Source organism: Lygodium microphyllum, chromosome 21 (assembly GCF_053477565.2).
Source record: "Lygodium microphyllum isolate KBCC chromosome 21, Lygodium_microphyllum_v1.1.10, whole genome shotgun sequence".
Lineage (NCBI taxonomy): Eukaryota > Viridiplantae > Streptophyta > Polypodiopsida > Schizaeales > Lygodiaceae > Lygodium > Lygodium microphyllum.
Genome location: NC_141155.1, coordinates 44,277,830 through 44,299,237, shown reverse-complemented (window position 1 = coordinate 44,299,237; position 21,408 = coordinate 44,277,830). Strand labels below are relative to the sequence as shown.

The 21,408-nt window shown below is 37.5% G+C and overlaps 1 protein-coding gene across 1 annotated transcript; it reads right to left on the bottom strand.

Annotated features, from left to right (window-relative positions):
• Positions 1–14,580: 14,580 nt before the first annotated feature.
• On the bottom strand, positions 14,581–20,403 carry LOC148017952 (laccase-4-like). Its single transcript, XM_087661936.1, has 7 exons — positions 20,100–20,403; positions 19,857–20,008; positions 18,820–19,064; positions 18,224–18,352; positions 16,959–17,536; positions 15,470–15,830; positions 14,581–14,853 (listed from the first exon to the last, which is right to left on the bottom strand). Exons 1-7 carry the CDS (start codon positions 20,205–20,207, stop codon positions 14,720–14,722), a joined length of 1,707 nt encoding a protein of 568 aa, XP_087518062.1. The 5' UTR covers positions 20,208–20,403; the 3' UTR covers positions 14,581–14,719.
• Positions 20,404–21,408: the final 1,005 nt, after the last annotated feature.

Sequence of the window (21,408 nt, the reverse complement as noted above, 5' to 3'; positions counted from 1 at the left end):
ATATGACAATGATTGGCTAAAAATAGGCCAATATCTCAGCCTCATGACAAAGAAGGCTAAGTGGTCTGAAGCTGAATTGAAAAGGATTAAAAGAAAAGCTTATGGCTTTTTCTTGAAAGACAAATATTTATGGAAGCATGCAAAGGAAAAGAGAGGAGCTCCAGTACATGTATTGGGAGATAAGGCTCCTCAACAATAGGTGATGTAGGAGTTTCATGAAAATTTATGGGCTGGACATAAAGGAGTTTGGGGCACACTTGCCAAGATCAAAGAGAAGTATTGGTGGTAGAACATGTATAAAAATGTGTAGCATTATGTGGAATCATGCAGTGGCTGTTAGATGTATTCCATGGTAAAGCATAGAGATGGGTTGCGATCAACCTATCCATTGTCTATGCATAACAAATGGGTAGTTTACTTGGTTACTATGCCTACAGGTTTGTGGAATATGAGATATCTTGTTCTTACATGAGAAGACTTGACAAATCAAGTGGAAGGTTGAGCTCTTAATACAAAGACCACTCAACTAGTTTGTAGATTCTTATTGGAAGAAGTCTTTTGTAGTATGGTTGTGTTGGTAAAGTGTTTGTTGTTGATAGAGGAGAATTGGATGCAGATGAGGCTCGTGACTTATTTTCACGATTGGGTATCAAGATATCTTTAACTTCAACCTACAATCCTGAAGCAAATGGAAAAAGTGAAAGAGGTCTAGCCTATCATTAAGGCATAAGCAAAGTCATCCAAGCGTAGGATGAAAGATTGGCCAAGAATGTTACCCTTTTCTTATGTGTTGATAGGACCACTCATAGTGCAGTTACAGGGTATATTCATGATGAATTAATGTATGGACAACAACTAAATCATGCCTATTATTGCTACTTGGAGTGTTCTACCATTGGAAGAGGGTTTGAATAGAGAAGAGTTGCTAGTCCTACACATTAGATACCTAGAAAGAAGGCATGAAGACATTGAGACAGCCATGAAAAAGCTAAAGACTACAAGGATCAAGAACAAGAAGAGGTTTGACAAGTGACACAGACTTGGACCACGAGCTATAGAATAAGGGGACCAAGTGTTGGTTTATGACAACTTGGAAAGTCATCATAGTGCCAGTTGGAAGATGAAAATTGATGGTTTGATCCATATGTGGTAACTTTATTTGTTTTTGACAATGCTACCTATGCATTGAGATGGATGAGACATCTCTAAGGATTCCACCTGCTGGAAAATGTATCAAGCTCTTTAAACATAGGAAGTCTTCAGCATATGAGTTGGAGGAGTTGGATATAGAGCATGAACATTAGAATATGGAAGAATAGAGCATGACATCCATAAGAATTTTGCACATGCCGGAGGATGTGCAAGTTAAGAGGGGATGGATGTCATGCCACTACGTAGACATAGTGTGAAAATCTCTAAAGTGTATCATCATATGACTTTCTTATTGATCTAGAGAGTCAATGCCATATTAGTCATTTATTGTTAGTGTCCATAGTGTGGATGGTTCAAAAATACTAGATGTTTAGACAAATTTAGCCTATTTTTATATTTTGGATATTATTTCTTGTAAATATCCAAAAGTTTTTTAAAATTTCTAGAATAGGATGACATGTTTTTTTTTTTAAGGCAAGTGGCTTTCAACCATTTTGGGGGATTTTATGCAAAAAGAAGGATTGGAGAAATTACACGATGTATAATCGTAGTTTACAGGCACAGCAAACAACACTCTGAACTAGGAGAAGGAGTGATCTAGAGAAATTTTGACTAGGTGTCCTACTTTTTCACCCCCCTTTCAGAGGCAATAAAAGCATCAGATTGGAAGTTTTAATAGCAGAGAGGAAGCTATTTTTTAATGCACGTTTTTGGTCTACAAGAGATTTATATTCTTAGAATGCAGAAATAAATTGACAAGCTTCACCTCTATGAGTATTCTTCTACATCTTCTATTTCTTTAAAACGCTCTCTTTTGTCTACTCCTCTCCGTGAATCTCCTTCACCCTATTGTCTCTTACCTTTGTGGTAGACTTGCAACCCCAAACACTTCGATAGCGTATTCACATGAGGTTCCTTCAAGGTGTTTTGTGTGTGTGTATGCGTGTGCATGTGTGTGACATATGAAGGCTTTAAATCTCTCATGTGTTTTTCCTTCAAAGCTCTCTCTCACTTGAGTCTACATCTCCCTCTTGTGGACTCTAGTGCCTTCAAGGCACACGTTCAAGCAAGTGTGCCTTCCATCTTTTATGTTATACGGATTATAACTCTATGGATGCTTAGGAGGTTTGCTTTCCATCCTACCAATGTTAGGTATTATGAACATTATATTAAAAAACACTTATTTAATGTGCGGTGTCTCTCTTTGCCTTTAAAGAGAGATGGCATACTCTTCCTCTCTCTCTCTCAATGTTGTACCTATTCCAATGAGGTGCCTTCAAGGCTGTGTGTGTGTGTGTGTGTGTGTGTGTGTGTGTGTGTGTGTGTGTGTGTCTCTCTCTCTCTCTCTCTCTCTCTCTCTCTCTCTCTCTCTCTCAATGTGTCACATGTGGATGATTTAAACCTCTCTCACATGAAATGCCTTCAAAGCTTGTTGTCACTCTCAAACATGGTGCCGTCAAGGTGCTTTCTCTCGAGTCTCCATCTCTCTCTTGTGGACTACAGTGCCTTCAAGGTGCTTAACAAGCGTGCCTTCCATCTTTCTTTGCTATGGACCATGACTCTCTTGATTTTTAGCATGTGTGCTTTTCATTGTGCCATCAAGAGACTTAGAGAGTGTCATGTTGTAGGAAGCCATGGATAGTCTCCACCAGTTTTTTATTGAGTGAAACCATAAGCTGCTACAACCCTTGGCTTTTCATCTGTGTGTGTGTGTGTCTCTCTCTCTTCTAGTGGGTAGAGCTTGAACCATATTTAGGAAGGTTTGATGCATTTGACATCCAGGATGATTTACTAGGTTTTTTGCAAGTAGAGGAGATGGGAATCGTAGGGAGAAGTAGAGACTTCCACTTGTACAACCACCTTTTCTTATATTTACATGATGATGCTACTTTTGTTGTCGTGCTTCTCCTTTGACTAAATCTTCTTCTTCTTCTTTTTGGAATTTTGTTTTTGATTTGCTACTGGCTGTAATATTATTCCAAGCTTAGAAAAGGTGCATATGCATGCATTGGTATTGCAAGTGCTTGGAGTACAATAGCAGTTTCCATGGCGGATCACAGGTAAAAGGAATGAACCATTATGAGGGGAAGGAGGAGCTTAACATTTTTGGTTCAACCTCAACAATGTTTACATCTCTTTAGGATTCCCACTCATGAGAGCTAGGTCTTCGTTGGGCATGTTAGAAGGAATGCCGATGAGCTAGATGGTGTGGGAGAGGTGGTTGGAGTAATGGAAGGTTAGAGGGGTCTAGGTAGCTATGGGTAGTGGGAGAGGTGCCATATACTAAAGAGCTAGAGGGTATGGGATAGGTGGTCATGGTAATGGAAGGATGGAGAGGCTGAGGTGTCTATGGTGGAATCAAGAGCAGGAACAAGAATAGGAGTAGGTGGCAATGGTGGAGGGATAGGGAAGAGATTGTGAGTGCATGAAGATTTTGAAAGAGGGGTAAGGGTATTGCCATGGCCCCTGACTACTCGCCATGGAACTGGACTTCCAGTGGGTGGGGCCTCCCATCAATGTGGAATGTTTGATGTCACTCTCCATCTTGTCACCCATTGCCAAATGTTTGGTGGAACCTATTCAAGTGTTTCTAGCCTCTCCACCCTATCACCTATGCACGACATATGGCCCTTGCACACTTTAAAAAGAAATTGATAACAAAGTGCTAACATGTTCTAGCTTAGCATAGATTTGAGGATAAGGAAGTGCAGAGGGAAATGAGACTTATGCCCTACAAGACCGTTAACAAGGATGGAAAGCCTTACATCTAGGTGAAGATGAAGGATGGAGTGGTCAAGGTCTTCAACCCCCCCAAAGAAATCAATGTCATGCTATTGACCAAAATGAAAGAAACTGTCAATGCTTTCTATGGGGAGAAGATCAAGGATCGAGTGATGACTATGCCAAGTGAGACTAGTATAGCCATTTACTGTAGGAGATAACTAGCTTGTTGTTGTATGTCAAGTCAGGGTGGGGTGGGGTGTCTTTGTGCCTAGTCTCCTCCTGCATGAAGGTGATACACGTAACTTACATTGGGTGCTTCATGCCAAACTTTGAAGCGCCACTACTATTGGTTAATGCATTTCATGTCTTGATACATGTCTTACATGGGAATATGATTTGCCTAGTGCTCTATGTTCATGCAAAACTTTGAAGTAGCACTACTATTGGTTAACACATTTCATGTCTTGATGCATGTCTTACATAGGAATATGATTCTCTTAGCGCTTTGTGCTAGTGTTCTCTCGATGCTCTGCATCACGCTTAGTGCACTGGTTTCCTAATCCACCTTTATGATGCATGAAAGAAAGAGAAAAAAGTTAGAAAACCAAATACATCAGTCTCTTATATATCAAATTTGAAGTATAAGAATAAATAAAAGCAAAAGAGAGCATCTTAATGAGAGTGACAAAGATAGAGTGGAGAGTATTAAAAGCATTGGAAAGTATTGACTTGTGTGTGTGTGTGTAAGTGTGGTTGTGCAAAGAGTGGCTTTAGGAACACGAAGTGCACTTCGCATTGTTGTACACCTTGCTCTAATGTGAGGCGTAAGAGGTGTCACACATTATATCATAATGTATGATGCATACATATTATATTATATTTGATAATATTATAATATAACTATAAATGCTTGCCTATTTGTGCAAATATTACACATGCAAGCTTCATAACCTAAAAAATAATAAATTCTTCATGCTTGAATCACATGTATGTATATAGGCTTGTTAGCTTATACCTTCTAACATATGTTAGTGATTAGATAAAATGTTTGATTGTTTTTTTTTAATTTGAAGAGGTAAATCATTGTAGTGATTAGAGATAGACACAATGGGCTCCAAGTGTGAGCTACACAACCTAATATTTGATGATTATCTAGTAAGCTTAGAGATAGATACCATGGCCTCGTTAGGCATGAACTATGCAACTTAGCGTGAAAACAACTCCTCCTTAGGCTGTTGCTATTGTGAGTGGTGCCTCTCTTCTATTTGAGTACTATAGGATGTTTGTGCTCCAATCCTTTATGTTGCTCAAGGATATGCAACAATGGCATGTACTGGGAAATGCCTATAGCAAACAATGGTTGCCAGATGGTCATGTGCAACAGAATCAGCATTTATTATATTTATATATTCATCATTATAAAAATTACATTTTATGTGCTGTTATTAATATACTATAGATATATATTTATAAATGATAATATAACACTATTAATTTTTATCTTTATTTATTAGGAATTATAAATATGATAATGTTAATAATTATAATGTTATATATATGTGTATTATCGATACATTGTATATATAATATCATAATTATTAAAAAATATTTATATAATATTATACTTGATAAAATACTTAAATACACACACACACACACAATTTAGTATAAAAACAAATGCTTCTATTGTGATATTTCATTATATAATATATATATATATATATATAAGCTTGTCCATATTGGGATTTGAACTCACATGCAACCAATGAGGAGCCTAACATAGTAACCACACCACCTCACTACATACTTCATTTACCTCCTTCGTCGTGTGAATAAAGAGCTCGATAATAGATGAAATTGTGTCTTCTACCATTGGGCTCCTCTGGTGGGAGTTTTGATCTTGGGAGGAAGGCGAGGATTTTGGTAGATGTTGAGAGTTTCATGATGATGAGGAGTATAAGAAAGAGGGGAGGGTGGCAGCAAAAACTGCCTCCACAGGGAGGTGGGGGAGCACCCAAGGGAGTTGCCACATGGAATTTCTAAAACCAACAGAACCTCACCATGTGGAATTTTGCTAGCCTTTTTTCCTTGCCATTGCATATGTAAACCCAACCTAAGAATAGAAGAGGTTGCAAGGAACCACAAGACTATATATCCTTCATATATATATATATATATATATATATATATATATAGTTTCAAATACATCAATATATGATATTTAATATTAAAAATCTATTTAATATTATGTATATATAACATATTTATCTAATGTGAAAAATGTATTAAGCATTATGTATTTATTAAAAAGTTATATTAAAAAATATTCAGTATTACATATAGGATACTTATTATTAGAAATGTATTTAATATTATGTATATTTAAAAATATATTTATCTAATACAAAATATATATACAAAAGTTTATTTAAATACATATTTTTATTTCTATATAATAATTTTTTTCCAAATATTACATGCTTTATATATATATATATATATATATATATATATTTCTACATAACAAAAAAATTTCTAAAATCATTTTTCCTATGGACCAAAATGAGCTCATTAAGAAAAACATGTTTTAAATTATTTTTCTCTTAAATTTTTAGTTCATAAGAAATCAACTAAAGGTGAGACTCAGTTGTCGCTTTACTCCTCTGTCCCTCCCCCCACAATTTTATAACCTCTATTTTTCTCTCTAGAGTCTCATTGTGCCTTTGTGATGTAGGTGAGTTGGTGGTCTTTCCTAGTGAGCTCATGGGTGGATGGACGTGTGCATGGGCGAGTTGTGGTATGGGGGTTGACATGTGCCATGTGGCCAATGCCCTCATCCTTCTGTTAATAAGAGTAAAAGATTAAATTGTTGAATAAGTAAATAAATTCAAAAGCAATGGATATATATATTGTCATAGTAAAAAGAACTATGATTCATGGTCTGATGTTATTAGTAGCCATACTAAATGAGTGTGCTTGAGTTTCAAATGTAATAGAGTTTACTTTTCTATTTCCTTGCTTCTAAACCCTTAAATGACCAAATTTGTTTCCTCAATAAGGACACTGTCCATGTACATTTCTAATCCCTTAAATAAGTAATTTTATTTCCTCAATCAGGACATTGTCCACACATGCAATAAGTGAATAAAGGAGGTTGTAGTGTTGAAGTGCAATGTATGCCTTGCAATCCAAGTCAACACTCATGTGCATATCCTTCATGCACTCTCTCAAGTAGAAGTAGCACACCTCTATCATTTAGTTGTTGTTGTAAAAGTATGGTGCATTTCTATTATTTACTTATTGTAGGATTGTGCGATAAAATGGATAAAAGTTTGAAGTCCTTGGTGGATCTATCCAAGATAGTTGGGTGGCGTATTATGTTGTTGAATAGGGATACATGGACAAGAAAAGTAGTATCTTCATATGTGTATTATTTACATTATTTTTTTCTTTGTATTGGTGCATAGGTTATTGCTCTTGGGAAGAGCATGAAGAGCTTAAGGTCTCCTTGCAATTTGGCAACGAGCATATAATATAGCTAGGTACATAACAACCTAGGCTTTAAAAAATCATGTCACCCTTTGTTGGTGAGTAGTTGTAGCTCATAGACATTCCTTATGTCTTAGGCCCTTTCTATTTTTGCTTCAACATTGCTTTAGAGCCTTTCACAATATTTTATTTCTTGAGAATATGATCACCCACAAATATTTGCTAAAAAGAGAAATGAGAGAAGAGTGTTTGTGCATGTAAGTTTGTATTTGTATGTAGATTACAAAACATATGGATCTAACATGAGATTAAGATACAAAAACTTTAAGGGCTAAACCTCATATAATGCTCTGCTAATTATTTTGAAATGAGGACGTGGAAGCTAAGGCATACATCATAACTTCATTAGACCTCCTCACAAACCATCACTAGATGTTTAGTCATTATATGCTAAAGTAAATACCACCCCCTCCTCATACATTGGTATGTATACAATCATTTACACAATACACTTATCACTCACTACCTGGCAGCACTATTTAATGGTCATATTTATATAGTTATGCGTTTACAAATAGAATCTCTCTCTCTCTCTCTCTCTCTCTCTCTCTCTCTCTCTCTCCAAAATGTAGACATAAAATTTCATTGCTATTTTTCCAATCAAAGGGGAATCAAAGCCATGGGTGATATGGATCTCATAATGTGCATTGTCTACATGCTCCATTGAATATAAACTATCGTGATCCAAATTTTCAATAGACTTGCACTAAGATTGGAGCTTAAGAGAACCTTGAATCAATAGCCATTTTTTGAATTTTTTTGTGTCACTTTTGTTTATAGGAAAGCCTAGCAACATTTACTTGTCTTGCTTAGTTGATACGACACATGCTATCTGTAAATGGCATTAATCTCCAATGCATCATGCAAGGCCTAGGACAAATATGAAACCTTGGGAAATTTGTCCCATCTTCATTTAGCACATTAGCAATTACATGATAAGTAATTGAAGGTCTAGGTTATACATATGATTAACTAGACCCTTTCATCACAGCTTCGAAAATTGATCACTTTGGAGGCTTCTAGATAAAATACTAGCCTAATTGTCAATAAGAACTCGTAAGAATAGCATGAGCAATTATACAAATAGTGATAAAAGATGTTTGCATACCTAGTCATATTTCCTCAAACTCTTTCATATGGCAATAATATTCGTATGGGTGTAATTCACAAATTTATTCCTCTCTTCCATAATATCAATATATACATATATATAGTTTTCATATGTTCTATGTTTGCCATAGTCCACAAGCTCAAGAAAATGCGTTAACTTACTAGCTAGAGAAAAACATAGTAGATATTTGTTCAAGAAAAACCCTACATCATAATAAATAGTCTCATGTCAATGTCTATTTTGTAAAAACAAAAGTAAATTTCCGAACATATATAGTCATTGGGAGAGCCCATGTAAATCATGGTTTAGCATAATGAAAAAAGGACACACACACACACACACTCTCTCTCTCTCTCCAACCAAATCAGGTGGACTTTAAGTCAATACCTGAATCATGAAGCAAGGAGTTGGTCAATATGTTTGTATAAGTGGCTAAAGCACACCTCCCACATGTTTGCATGTGCATGTATATGCACCACCCCCCCCCCCAACACACACACCATGATACAAATATACACATTCTACAATCAACTTAGGAATATGTTACATCAATAGCCCTAGCATGAAGCAAGGAATTCTAAACATTACATGAGCTCCTAAACACCCACCACAAACCACACTACCAAAGTCCCTTAAACATGAGTGTATTGATAAAAAGAGCAAGCGATACACATATTAAATGAACGCATTTAATCTTGTACACCTCATGGAGAAATTTTCCAGACATGATACCCCCTATATAGCTTTCTAATGATAATTATTAACACGCCAACTTTGATGTTGGGACCTAAAACAGGGTTAGACTTTACTAAAGGTTCCCCATATGCCTCTATGGCCAGCCCACAGGCTTTCATGAAATTTCTTCATTACCTGTTGCAATCTTCTGTTACCTAAAACTCGAACATGCACTCCTTTCTTCTTCTTTGCATGCTTCCATAGATGTCCTTCTTTAAGAAAAAGGCCATATGCTTTCCTCTTGATATGCTTCAACTCCTCATCAGTCCAAGTCCCCTTCTTCTTCATTGTGCTCAAATATTGGCAATCTTCCTCAAGGAAATGAACTAGAACTTGAGCAATGCAATGGGCATGATTGTCCATAATCACATATACCATGTCATATGCAACATGTTTTGCAAAAGTCATAGCAATTTAATACAAGGATGGTTAAGAGTAAGTATCCAAAATCAATCTTCTTGTCATGATCCATGATAAATTTACTGCATTGTAAAGTAAAGAGTCCCCACCTTTATTACACTATGTCATATGCTGGTGGACTTAGGTTTTCATGATTTATTGCACTAGGCAAGTTTCTATGTAGTATGCCTAGACTTCAAGTAACTAATTGTTATTTGTAATGGATCAAGGTTGTATGTTTAGACCGTGGGCAAAAAATCTCATGACACCGCGGCACCGTGACCGTACAGGAGGGAGAGCAAACTCATCAGGTGCAAATTGAATTGACCCTAGAGTTGGTAGAAAGAGCATTGGGCGTAGAAAACAAAGTGGAGAGAAAGCCGAACATAGATGTATACGCCATGCTGGGGATGGACAAGATGAAGGTCCACACCAACAGTGGTATAAGCTTGGTTGATATTTCATGACCCAAAATCCAATTTAGGTGAAGATGGTGCACACATTGTTCTCTAGTCAGAGGTATAACACAATCATGAGCCACATAAATGTCCCCTTGCTAGAGAGCATTGCAGCACGATCACTAGATGAGGTGAACCTCCATGGCTTCATGAGAAAGACCATTGAGACCTCGGCAAAGGCTCTGGCAACAAGAGGACAACCCACAAGAGGAGAGTCCCCTGCCACCAAGGCCAAAAGAAAAGCTTCATCTTCAAAGGCCTTAACTGTTGGATTCAATGGGGTCCTTATCACCATCATTAGAGAAGCCTTGGGGCAAGGGAAGGGAGAACAAGGAGGAGTTGATGAAACACCGAGGTCGCTACCTCACCATGAACAAGAGGCACAATCCAATGAAAGGATGATGAGTGAGGATGAAGACGAAAGAGAAGAGGAAGAGAAATCTAGAGGCTAAGAAGACAAAGAAGAAAACTGCATGGGAAAATTAAGAAGAGGAGAGAAGGAAAAAAGAAAAAACACATTTACAAAAGGCTCACAAGGATAATTATCCATTGTCGTACAAGAGGAGAGATAATTATCCATTTTTGTGCATCGAGCACATGCTTAAGAGAGTGGTTGGTAAAGAGGCATACAGTTTCTTGGACAGCTTCTCAAGATACAATCAAGTGCAAGTGCATCTTGACAATAGGCACAAGACTGCCTTTGTCACTAAGTGGGGAGTTTTTGCCTACATAGTCATGCCCTTCGGGTTGACTAACATGCCAACTACCTTTTGAAGGCTCATGTGTGCTATATTCAAGGATATAATTAGGAAGGAGTTAGAGGTTTTTGTCAACAATTTGTGTGTTCACTCTACTTGTAAGGATTACTTAGACAAACTCAGAGCTATCTTTGAATAGTGTCAATTATATCGTCTCTCGTTGAACCTCTTAAAGTGCTAGTTCTGGATGAAGCACGGATGTATTGATTGCTAGACCTCTGTACAAGTTGCTGATTATATTCAAGTGGACTGAGGAATGCCAATGTGCATATGAGGAGCTAAAAAAGGCTCTAACCACTCCACCAATTCTACAAGCCCTAGACTAGACAATCACTTTTCATGTCCATGTTGATGCTTCTAAATTCGTTGTAGGAGAGCTGTGTTGTGCCAGCCTGGTGAACACAACTTAAACTATCATGTGAGATTTTCTAGGACACAACTCATAGATACGGAAATGAATTACTTGAAAATGGAGAGAGATGGTTTAGACATGGTGTTTGTTGTAAAGAAGTTTTGGAATTATCTTTTGGCTATGCCCTTTACCTTCTTTGTTGACCATCAAGCCTTGCTTTACCTTGTTAATAAATTGTGCACTATAGGATGCATAGCTTGACGGTTACTTCTGGTTTTAGAATTTGACTTCTCCGTGGTTGTACATAAAGGAAAGCAACATTACATGGCTGACCGTATGTCTCGCATCCCCATGGGAGAAGCCGCTGGACAAGGCATTGCAGATGAACTACCTAATACCCATCTATTCAGCCTATCCAACGAAAGAGATTTGTTTAGAGCTGATTTGATGCCTTATTGAGCAAATGGCATAGTCCAAGTACTTAAGCACAGATTCCCTGAACAAGAAATAGAAAAAGTGACCTAGGAAACTCATTCTCAGAATCCAAACGTATCAGTTGATAGCAAGCCAACTCTATCAGCTAGGGCAAGATGGATTTCTATGCAGATGTGTGTGTGATCATGAAATACACAATGTACTTGTAGTGACTCAGTAATGTATAATAAAGAAATATAAACTTAATTATTTGAAAAGCTCTACATCTATTTCCATCAATATGCTTGCAAACCATATGACTATACACAAAATCATGTAATTTTCCTTGAGGAACTATAGTAATAGGTACTTGAACTAAATTAACTTCCACTTCTTATAATCAAATTCTTCAACTTGAAGCCATTGACAATAGGCTTAATGGTATCTCCTTGTAAAGTTTCCAATATGAAAGCACCTTGTCCCACATCTTTAACAATTTCATAAGAATTCATGTATCTAAGTTCTACTTTACGAGCATGCTTACTAAGCTTAGAATTATACGCCATGACTAGAACTACTTTCTTGAAACTCTTATTCTTGATATGGCAGTTAATCCATGCCCATCTTTTTATATCTACCACTCTCGACAAGTACTGTGCAATGATCCAATCTTCACAGCTCAATTAATTGTTGCAACCTAATATCAACCCTATGAGAAATTTTACATGTTATACCAACCATCAAGATAGGTGAAATAAACTCTATGGGGACCATTGCTTTCACTTCATAAACTATCTTGAACAAAATCAATTTCATTGTCACTTTAAAAGCTATTTGAAAAGACCATAGACCAAAGTCGAATTTGGTATCCTAGTCCTTGTGGTGTTGCTCAGTAACATTCTTCTTGAGAATACACAACACTATCCTATTTGAGTTTTTTGCCTTTCCATTTTCTTTGGTAAGGGATAGATTTCTTATGTATGATCTAGCATCCACAATTATGCTCTAAGCTACACATTGGAGTTGTTGATTGCTAGAGAGTCGTATCATTCAATCCTTTGTTAGTTTTATTCCTTCATTCTACTATGTTTCTTTTAATGACATAATAAAGTTCTAATAAATGGCATTCTCCCATCTCCTATGCACACCCAAGATGGGCAACAAAATTGGGCAACTTGTTGCACCATGTTTTGGGGAAGCATTAGAGCCACCATTGGAAGAGTAGATATTCTTCTCATGGGTGGCAAATTCTAGGTGGCATCATTAGTCAACCAAAGTTTTGGCCTTTTCTATTAATTCATTTGCTCTCCTTGTCACTAAGACCTTGCAGTCCACCCATTGCCATTTTTCTGCCATCATTTCCTACCTTGTGTCTTTGCACCCTCACTAATGTTTTGTGTTTGTGTGTAGAGATTGATAGATTCAAACCTCGTACCTTTGTGATCAATCAATTTTGTTTCTTCAATTTCACTATATTTCTCTTATCTCCATCATCTCTTGTCACTCTTGTTCTTTTTCTTTTGTATTATGTGTTGTTAGAAAAACCTCAACATTTTACCAATTATTTATTTCCTGTCTATAGGTAGAGAAAAATATAAACTAGCTTCTTAGTGAGTTTTTGGAAATTTTGTGATTAATAAAAACTTTAATTTCTCTAATTTATTTTTTACCCTTTTATTAGTGTAATATTAATTTGAAAGGTTGTATATCTCAAAATCTAACCATTGAAAATATTATTAAATGTATGTATCACAAGGAACCACCTATAATTACATATTGGCCCATATGATTTGCATACTAGACTCTATGCAATGCATAAATGTGGCTCTACACCCAATGTTTTCATTTAGGCCAATAAATAATACCCTATAAGGTTAGTTCAATTAGCAAGGTTGCTTAAGAAATATCAATGAAGCAAGGTAGATATTTTGGAATGGCAAACTATAGGTACAAATTTGGGGCCCATTAGCCATAGTATCCTTGGGAAAATCGTATGTGCAAAGTGTGCTTATAATATGGTTTAGTTGTGAGATAGTGTAAGATACACATTAGGCTAGCATGATATTTAAAGAGAAGTTGTGCCTTAAATATTAATCAAACAAGATAGTATTGTTACACACATTGTGACAAATGTTTGGTCAAGAGGTGTCATCTCCAAAGTTGTTTGTGGATCTTGATAAGTTGGGATATATATTATATTAAAAAATTTTCTTAAAAACAAGTCTATGATGCAAAATAATTCAAAGTGGAGGCCATTATATTGATATCATACAAAGAAGAAGAAGAAGAAGAAGAAGAAGAAGAAGAAGAAGAAGAAGGATCAATTTCTAGCTCCTTGTATCTTTGTATATTCTCATAATCAGAGAAGCATACAGATACAGAGTGTTGAGAGCCTTCCGGTTGTTCACCAGAATTCTTCTCTTCGCCTATTAACATGGTGAGAAAATTGGGTCCAAAGATCTTGTCACCCAACAATGATGCTTTGTCTCTTGAACAACTTGTTTTTGAGACAACACAAAAAAGGAAAAGGCATTTACATTCGAGACAAGAATAATAATAATAGTAAAGAAATATTATCTTGTTATCAAGAACAAGAAGTGTAGTTGTACTTATAAACACGATTATGGACATGCTTGCGAAATCATATCTATTAACATGTCCATGCTTCCATTCTATTGAGTCAAATACATCATATTTGTATAATGTAGTAGTGATTATCAAGCAAAATATTTTTTATTAAACATGTGCCATAGGACTCAACACTTGGACCTATTCATATGTACTTTTTATTAGACACATGCCATAAGGCTGAACACTTGGAGCTATTCATATGTACTTTTTGTTTGGACTTTATATCAAACAAAAATTTACATCATAAATACTAATTGAATGTCCAATGGATATTATTATATAAATTCTACTAAGATGGAAAGGTAAACATGACTTATGTACATTAATATAAGAATATGTAAAGAATCTAAAAATGAACATCAAAAGAACATAAATCCGCCCAATGATATCATTGGGGAAACAAATGTTGAGATCGCGGATGCATTTGGTTCATGGCCTAGCAAGGGGGGAGGTCTCTTGGTGGGGATGGCAATGTTTCTTGGATACAATTTTCACCATTCTTTACAATGAAAGCCATAGACATACCCCAAACCGTGTGTAGATCGAAATGGCAATGCATGAACCATACACCTATATGAATCAATAACAATTTAACCATTAATAACAAATGAGTAGATCATTTTCTTATGTTTTTATCTATTTATTATGTCATTATAGATATATGATAGCATTCTAGGAAAAAGAAACCTTATTTTGTATCCAATTCATCATCAAGTCAAATAGTTATTACTATGAGATTTGATTATTTTCGGTTACCACAAAAAATCATGTTAAGTTTATAGATACAAATGATCCAATTGCTAATTTGATTTGCTATATTATGAAATTAACTACCTTGTCATATGATAATGAGGAGATATTTGAAGTATGAAAGTGATAATAATCTATTTTTACTACTTGACTTCATTGAGAAAATAATAAATCATCCTATAATCTATAATCCCAATAAGCAATTAAAGTGATGTCCTTTTTTAAAAAAAAAATGATAACTTACACCAAGTATAGGCAATGTGATACTTTTTCACTTGATGTTCTTTTAGTGGGATCAATTTGTAATAGGCATGCTTTATTAATATTCTAGTGGTAAAGAGTTCGTCTTTGTGACTCCTCTTTGGACCATAGCAAAACATGACACCTTCATATAGACAATGATAACATATTTTGATAAATGCAAGGATGTACAAACCTGGATTGATAGCTCGAAAACGTATGGCTGCCCAACCGCCAGCTGGTACAGCAATAGTGTTTCTAGATGGGGGGTCCCTTAAGTTGAAATTTTGAGGGTCTAAAGATGCATTGTAGTTTCCAAATCCTTCTCCAACAATATAGAAGTTTTGCCCATGCAAATGGATTGGATGACTTTCAAAGAAAAGTGTCGCTGTGTTTTGGAAGACAATTTGCACATTTGCACCATAATCTAAAACTTTTACCTCAGTGGACAACTTTGATAACTTGTTGGCTATATTGACACCTGTAAAGTTATAATGAAATTTCGGGGTGTCTGGAAAGTTGTTGTCATATACTCCATTAATATGATTATAGTATGCCTGTATAAGAATCAATAGGATAAAAATCAAAGTTCTCATATTTAAGATTCCTAGATTATTACAAAATACCAATTCCCTTTAGATCTAAAATTCTTCTAAACGAAGAAAGTAGAAACATTATGTACAAAAAGAAAACCAAAAGCAGAAGTTGAACTCTAGAAGATAAACCCATTTTCTCACAAAAATTTACTTTTCAAAGTAGCAACACTACTTATAAATAGGAAACCAAAAGCAAAAGCTAAACTCTAGAAACTAAAGCCACAAAATGTTTCTTTTCTCACAATTTTGGAGAATCCAATCCATATATCTAAATTTGTATTAGTTAGTAGAGGACTTCTACTCATTCAGTAGCTAAGATTGTAAAGTAAACAAGTAGTTTTTCACTCTTCGCTTTGTTGTGTGAGTTTCCCAAAAGATAGTTTTGTTGGACATAAGTCGTTCTTTTCTCCTTGTAAAAGCAACTTTACTAGATTATGATTAAGATATTCATTCATCAGTGTATGTTTGCTAAACTTGTTCTTATTGGTTGTTGCACTCCTTTGCTCTATCACATTGCTAAAAAGGGTGCTACATGAATCTTGTTGTTGACTCCTCTATGCTTTCGTGAATTTGATGGTTGTGATTTCATGTTTCAATGTACTTCGAACTAGGAAAGGAGGACCGATGTAATGAGAAAGAACTTAAGCATATGGAGACAGTAAGAATCTCTAAATAAAGGAGCTTTGTAGGACCGCAATTAGGGTGCCCTTCAAACCTTTAGTGTCTAGTGTAAGATGGCCCTTTTGATTTTTTGATTGATGTGATTTTATATTGTTAATCATGACACTAGCCAATTCTGGTCTTAGTTTTCTCTTCAAATTTTAAGGGATAAATATAGTTTTGGGTGATTTTGATCAACACGTTCAAGTTATAGAGAGGTTGACTTTCAGTTGAGCTATTTATTAAGGTAGTGTCTCACCTGAAATCTTGACTAAACTTTAGAAGCAAAGGTTGTAACATTTTTCATAAGGAGATTAAAAACACATCAGTCCATATAATTCGCTTGTAAGCCCATGAGTATCCAGATGCTTAGATACGCAAGCTCTCTCTGGGACAGTACGACTGGCATGGAACGAAGCGAGAGAGTACCTGAAGCAGAGAGACGGAAGGCTCCTCGAAGGTGATGTTATTGATGGAAGTGGAGAGGCGGTTACCCGGGAAGGCAGCGAAGCTGCAGTTGGGGCAAGGCCGGAGGGCGTAGCTGACGGTGTAGAACAGGTCCTCGTCGACAGACTGAGGGACGTCGGAGAAGAGATAGTAGCCGCGGAGGCTCTTGGTGAAGCCGGCGACGAAGGCGGTGTCGTTGACGGCGGGGAAGTCCGGCAAGGCGACGGACTCGCCGCCCGAATTCGATCCGTCGACATATCGCAAGATGGCTGTAGCCGGCGTCCTGGGATACGGAACGGGGCCCGGTGGGGCCGCCGAGAAGACGGATGCTGCTATGTAGTAGTCGGCGGCCGCCTGGTTTGCCGTCAGCAGCACGTCCGTCGTCTGCCCCGGCGCAAGCACTATCAGTTGCCTCTTGAGGGGGCGCGTGTACTCCCCGTCCACCGCCACCACCACCATCGTGTGGTTGCTTATCCCAACGTACATCTGGAAGTTGACCGCCGCGTTGATTATCCGCAGCAGATACGTGTCGCCCTTGGTCACATTTATCACTGTCGTATCTGGCATCACCCGATACACAGAAACGTGATTGGAATAAGGAGAAGTGTTTTATTAGCATCAAAGTGTAGCCTCGATGAATTTTGCATGATTGATTACTCAAGTCTCACTCATCAAATTTGAAGCAGTACTCGTTTTCTATAAAGCGAGAAAAGCAAGAAAAATATCAATAGATAGTTTCACTCAATGTTATTTGCATAAATTACTCCTTTCTCTCTCTTTCTCACTCTCTCAAAGAATGAGAACGAGAGAGAGAATATGCTCCTGTGTTCACAAAAAACATTTTTTGTAGCAGATATAAAAACCTCTAACTCAAATTTTTGCAAGGATTTTGTAATGAAATTACATGTATTTTGCCATTTTTATATTTAAAATTTTTCAAAAGTTCGAGGTTTTAAACCTTCTTCCTTCAATTTTTGAAGATTATTTTAAAAAATTTGCAATTCACTTTACATTAAACATCGGTTTTTCGTGAACACTGAAATGCTCTCACTCACATGTTTCGAATAGCAAAAGTGAGTTATATGTGCAAATCTTTAATGGGAGATAAGCCGTTATGTGTTCTTGGCCCATATTCAAGGCGTGTATCTAACAAAATTCAAAGATCTTCCACGCCTAATGTGTCAACTTGGCCATCAAGTATTGCTAGAATCACTGTGTCCTAACCATGAGAAAGCAACAACCCTTACCACGTAATGAGCAATTGTATAAGGCTCCTGGTTGACCATTAAAGGTTATTGCATCTGAGATGTTGTAACCACCACCAATTGCCAATGCTTGGGCTATCACATCCTCCACATTCGCATTCCACCATTCCCCTACAAGATGATAGATAAGAGTTGCTTTAACTCTTAAGGTTGTAACATGGCTAATAAATACTTAGACATAATTCATGTTATGTATGCTATACTAGCTTGATTATATTGTGAATTCTCGATGTATGTTCATGGAATAGTCGATTTCAAAAAGTGCCACTTATAATAGTTTGGTAAACCTTGAACCAACATACAACATTCTTACTGTATATTCATGGAATATTCCATTTCAAAAAGTGCCCCTATCCATGATTCAAAACAAATTAGAATTCACCAAGTTGACAACATCATGACATCTAATATTAACAAATTGTAAGTTTCTTTGTCATGGCATTTCAGATGCATTAAATGTTGTTGTTTGAAATGGGTGATTTTAGATGTTGCCTCCATTTGTATTCTTTTTTCACATGATTGAAAATAATTCTTGAAACATTAATCTGAATCATATGTGTTACAAATACGCAACTTACCAATTATCAATGGGAACTCGCTTGCCGGTTTCTTGAATGGGTACACCGAACCTCGATTTCGACCAATTATAAAGGCTCCATGCACGGTTGCCCTAAGCCAACTAATGTGGGCATGCCAAAACAAAGTGCCACGTTGTCCTACAACTTGAAACTTGTATTTAAAGGAATGGTTGGTTTGAATGGGGCATTGTGTTATGTATGCGGGTCCATCTGACCATGCTGAGAGAAACTGGCGCACACCATGCCTGTGCAAAACATTGTCACTTTAAGCCACAACATAGTCATGAAAAACATTACCTATTTGAGTGCTTAGATTCAACTTCTTTAAGTACGTTTTCCTTATACTCCACAACAAACTCAATACTTCACAATTCTCCCAAGTTCACGTATCCTCATGGTCTTAGTTCGGAGCTCATATTGTCACGTCGCCAATGCAGCTCCCTTACGTTCCATTAATCACACTAGACATGTTTGTATCATGGTATTGATTGCTTGAGTAATTTAGAAAGGTTCAATTCAATGGATCATTGGCATGATTGCTTGAGTGATTTAGAAAGGTTCAATTCAATGGATCATTTGCATTACATGCCAATGTTGTATAAAAGCACACACTTTTCGTACCCGACGGAACTTGAAAGCACGTGCACTTAGCTTTGGAAGCATTGGTCATGGTGTGACAGGATGTGCGCATAATTTTCCGATGGTATGTTAACTTATACATGGGCATTCCTGACACTGCACACTATCTAATGCCTACATTCTCATTCTCAAGATTGGTAACTGTGAAAGGAGCTCGCGTTAAATGGAGGATATAACAGCAAACAAGTATCGTTCCTACAATGTGTTTGTGATGGGATATGATGCCTTCCAAGTAATATATCATAGGCATATAGGCTGCAACTTAGCTGACCACCAACCAGTGCTATGAGTGAATATACCGTTGCACGTCGATTGCGTGCAGACCCAAACTTTGTTCAGCATCGCGGAAGTATAGGTCAGAATCGCCAAGACATTTACTGGGGACAGCTTAAGTTTACCAATGAATGGTCATGTTGTAAGGGACGAGGTTGGTGACGTTGACGATGACAGTGTCGCCTTCGCGAACGTTGATGGTAGGACCTGGGAATTCGCCATTGACGGACACAAGGGCCTTTGTGTGGCAAAGGCGCGTAACATTGGCATACTCCACCTGCAGACAAACCGTGATTAATATGAGGAAATCTGGAGCTTATGACTACTAGTCACAATAGAGCTTGCATAAAGCGGCTAGATCCTCAGACCCTGAAGTCATAGCGGACTGTTCTGGCATGCGCGGACTGGGCCACGGTAACGATTATAAGTGCAGCGAGGCAGACGAGAACAAGAGGAGATGAGCAGGGAGGGTCCATTAGGAGAGGGGTGTACGCACTCTCTACCTATAGTGCACAGTGCAGACTTCAGATCAGAGACCCGAGCTTGTGTATGCTAATCTCAATCAATCGGGTAACCTGCGCGCCAGCTTTTGAGAATTGGGTGTGTAGCCTTGTATATACTCCAGGGAGGGAGACTGCAACATGCGTATGGTAACCTTAATTAATCAAGTAACTTGTGGATCAACACTGGCTTGGGGTATGATATATATATATATATGTATATATATATGTATACTCTCGAGTCTCGAGTCTAGCCGCGAGAAATCATGCGGCACGATATGAGTTGACTTTCGTACGTCCAAATGCTGCACGTGGACAAGTGGCCCTACGCCGTCGGGTCCTCCCCTCCATCCTGATCGACCATATCCCAGCCGTCCGTTTGCTCTTGATCTGGTTCTTCACGCTTTCCTGCGGCCTGCCTCATCGGCCAGCTGGGGGCAAGTTGGTGCTGGCGAAAGACGTGCATTTCGTGGCCTCATTTTTAAGCCGCCAATGTCATGGCTGGACCTTTCGGCTGTCGACTTTACATCCTTCCTTCGTTTTCTCCCAGACGCAGCTTCCTCGGCGTTCCTTTCATGTGGTCCTTGAGAGGTACGTCTCTACCCCGCCATGCCAGGATGCAAGCCTCCGGGAAAAGACCACTGAACTAATCATACCTCATGTGAATCGCTTCACCAACATTTAAAAGGCATTCCGTCAAAGTAATGGGCAGGTGACCTCCTGATCGGTCGCCTTTTCTTGTCGGCTCGTCAATGGCTTATTGCACATTAGCATAAATGGTAGCTACGTGTATGTATAATGTGACTAACGTGCCCTGTTTACTAAGCTTACCTTTGTTTTGCTTCGGCTGTTTAAAGCTCTCATGTGCTATTATCTGTACATTCTTTTGCCAGCATAATTTAAAGTTCTCTGGTACTGTCAATATGAAGTTGGGTTTAAGTGTTAGATTGATGGGCATGTGTTCATTTATGCTTCGAAGCTTTCTGCGGATTACGAAGCCTCCGATGTGGCTGACCGAGGAAGCACCTCATCATCATACACTGGCAGCACGTTCACGTTGTAAGCTTATAAACCTTATTAAGTTGTTCATACATCACAATCTTAGCATGCTATTCCAAGCTTATAAACCTTATTAAGTGGTTCATACATCACAAGCTTATAAACCTTACTAAGTGGT

What these genes read in the sequence shown, in the direction of transcription:
- LOC148017952 (XM_087661936.1), bottom strand. Translation starts at nt 20,207, where the DNA reads ATGGACCCTCCCTGCTCATCTCCTCTTGTTCTCGTCTGCCTCGCTGCA. An exon ending in TACAACATGACCATTCATTG is followed by an intron (nt 19,065 to 19,856) that starts GTAAACTTAAGC and finishes TGTTTTGCACAG; the next exon opens with GCATGGTGTGCGCCAGTTTC. An exon ending in CGAGTTCCCATTGATAATTG is followed by an intron (nt 18,353 to 18,819) that starts GTAAGTTGCGTA and finishes ATCATCTTGTAG; the next exon opens with GGGAATGGTGGAATGCGAAT.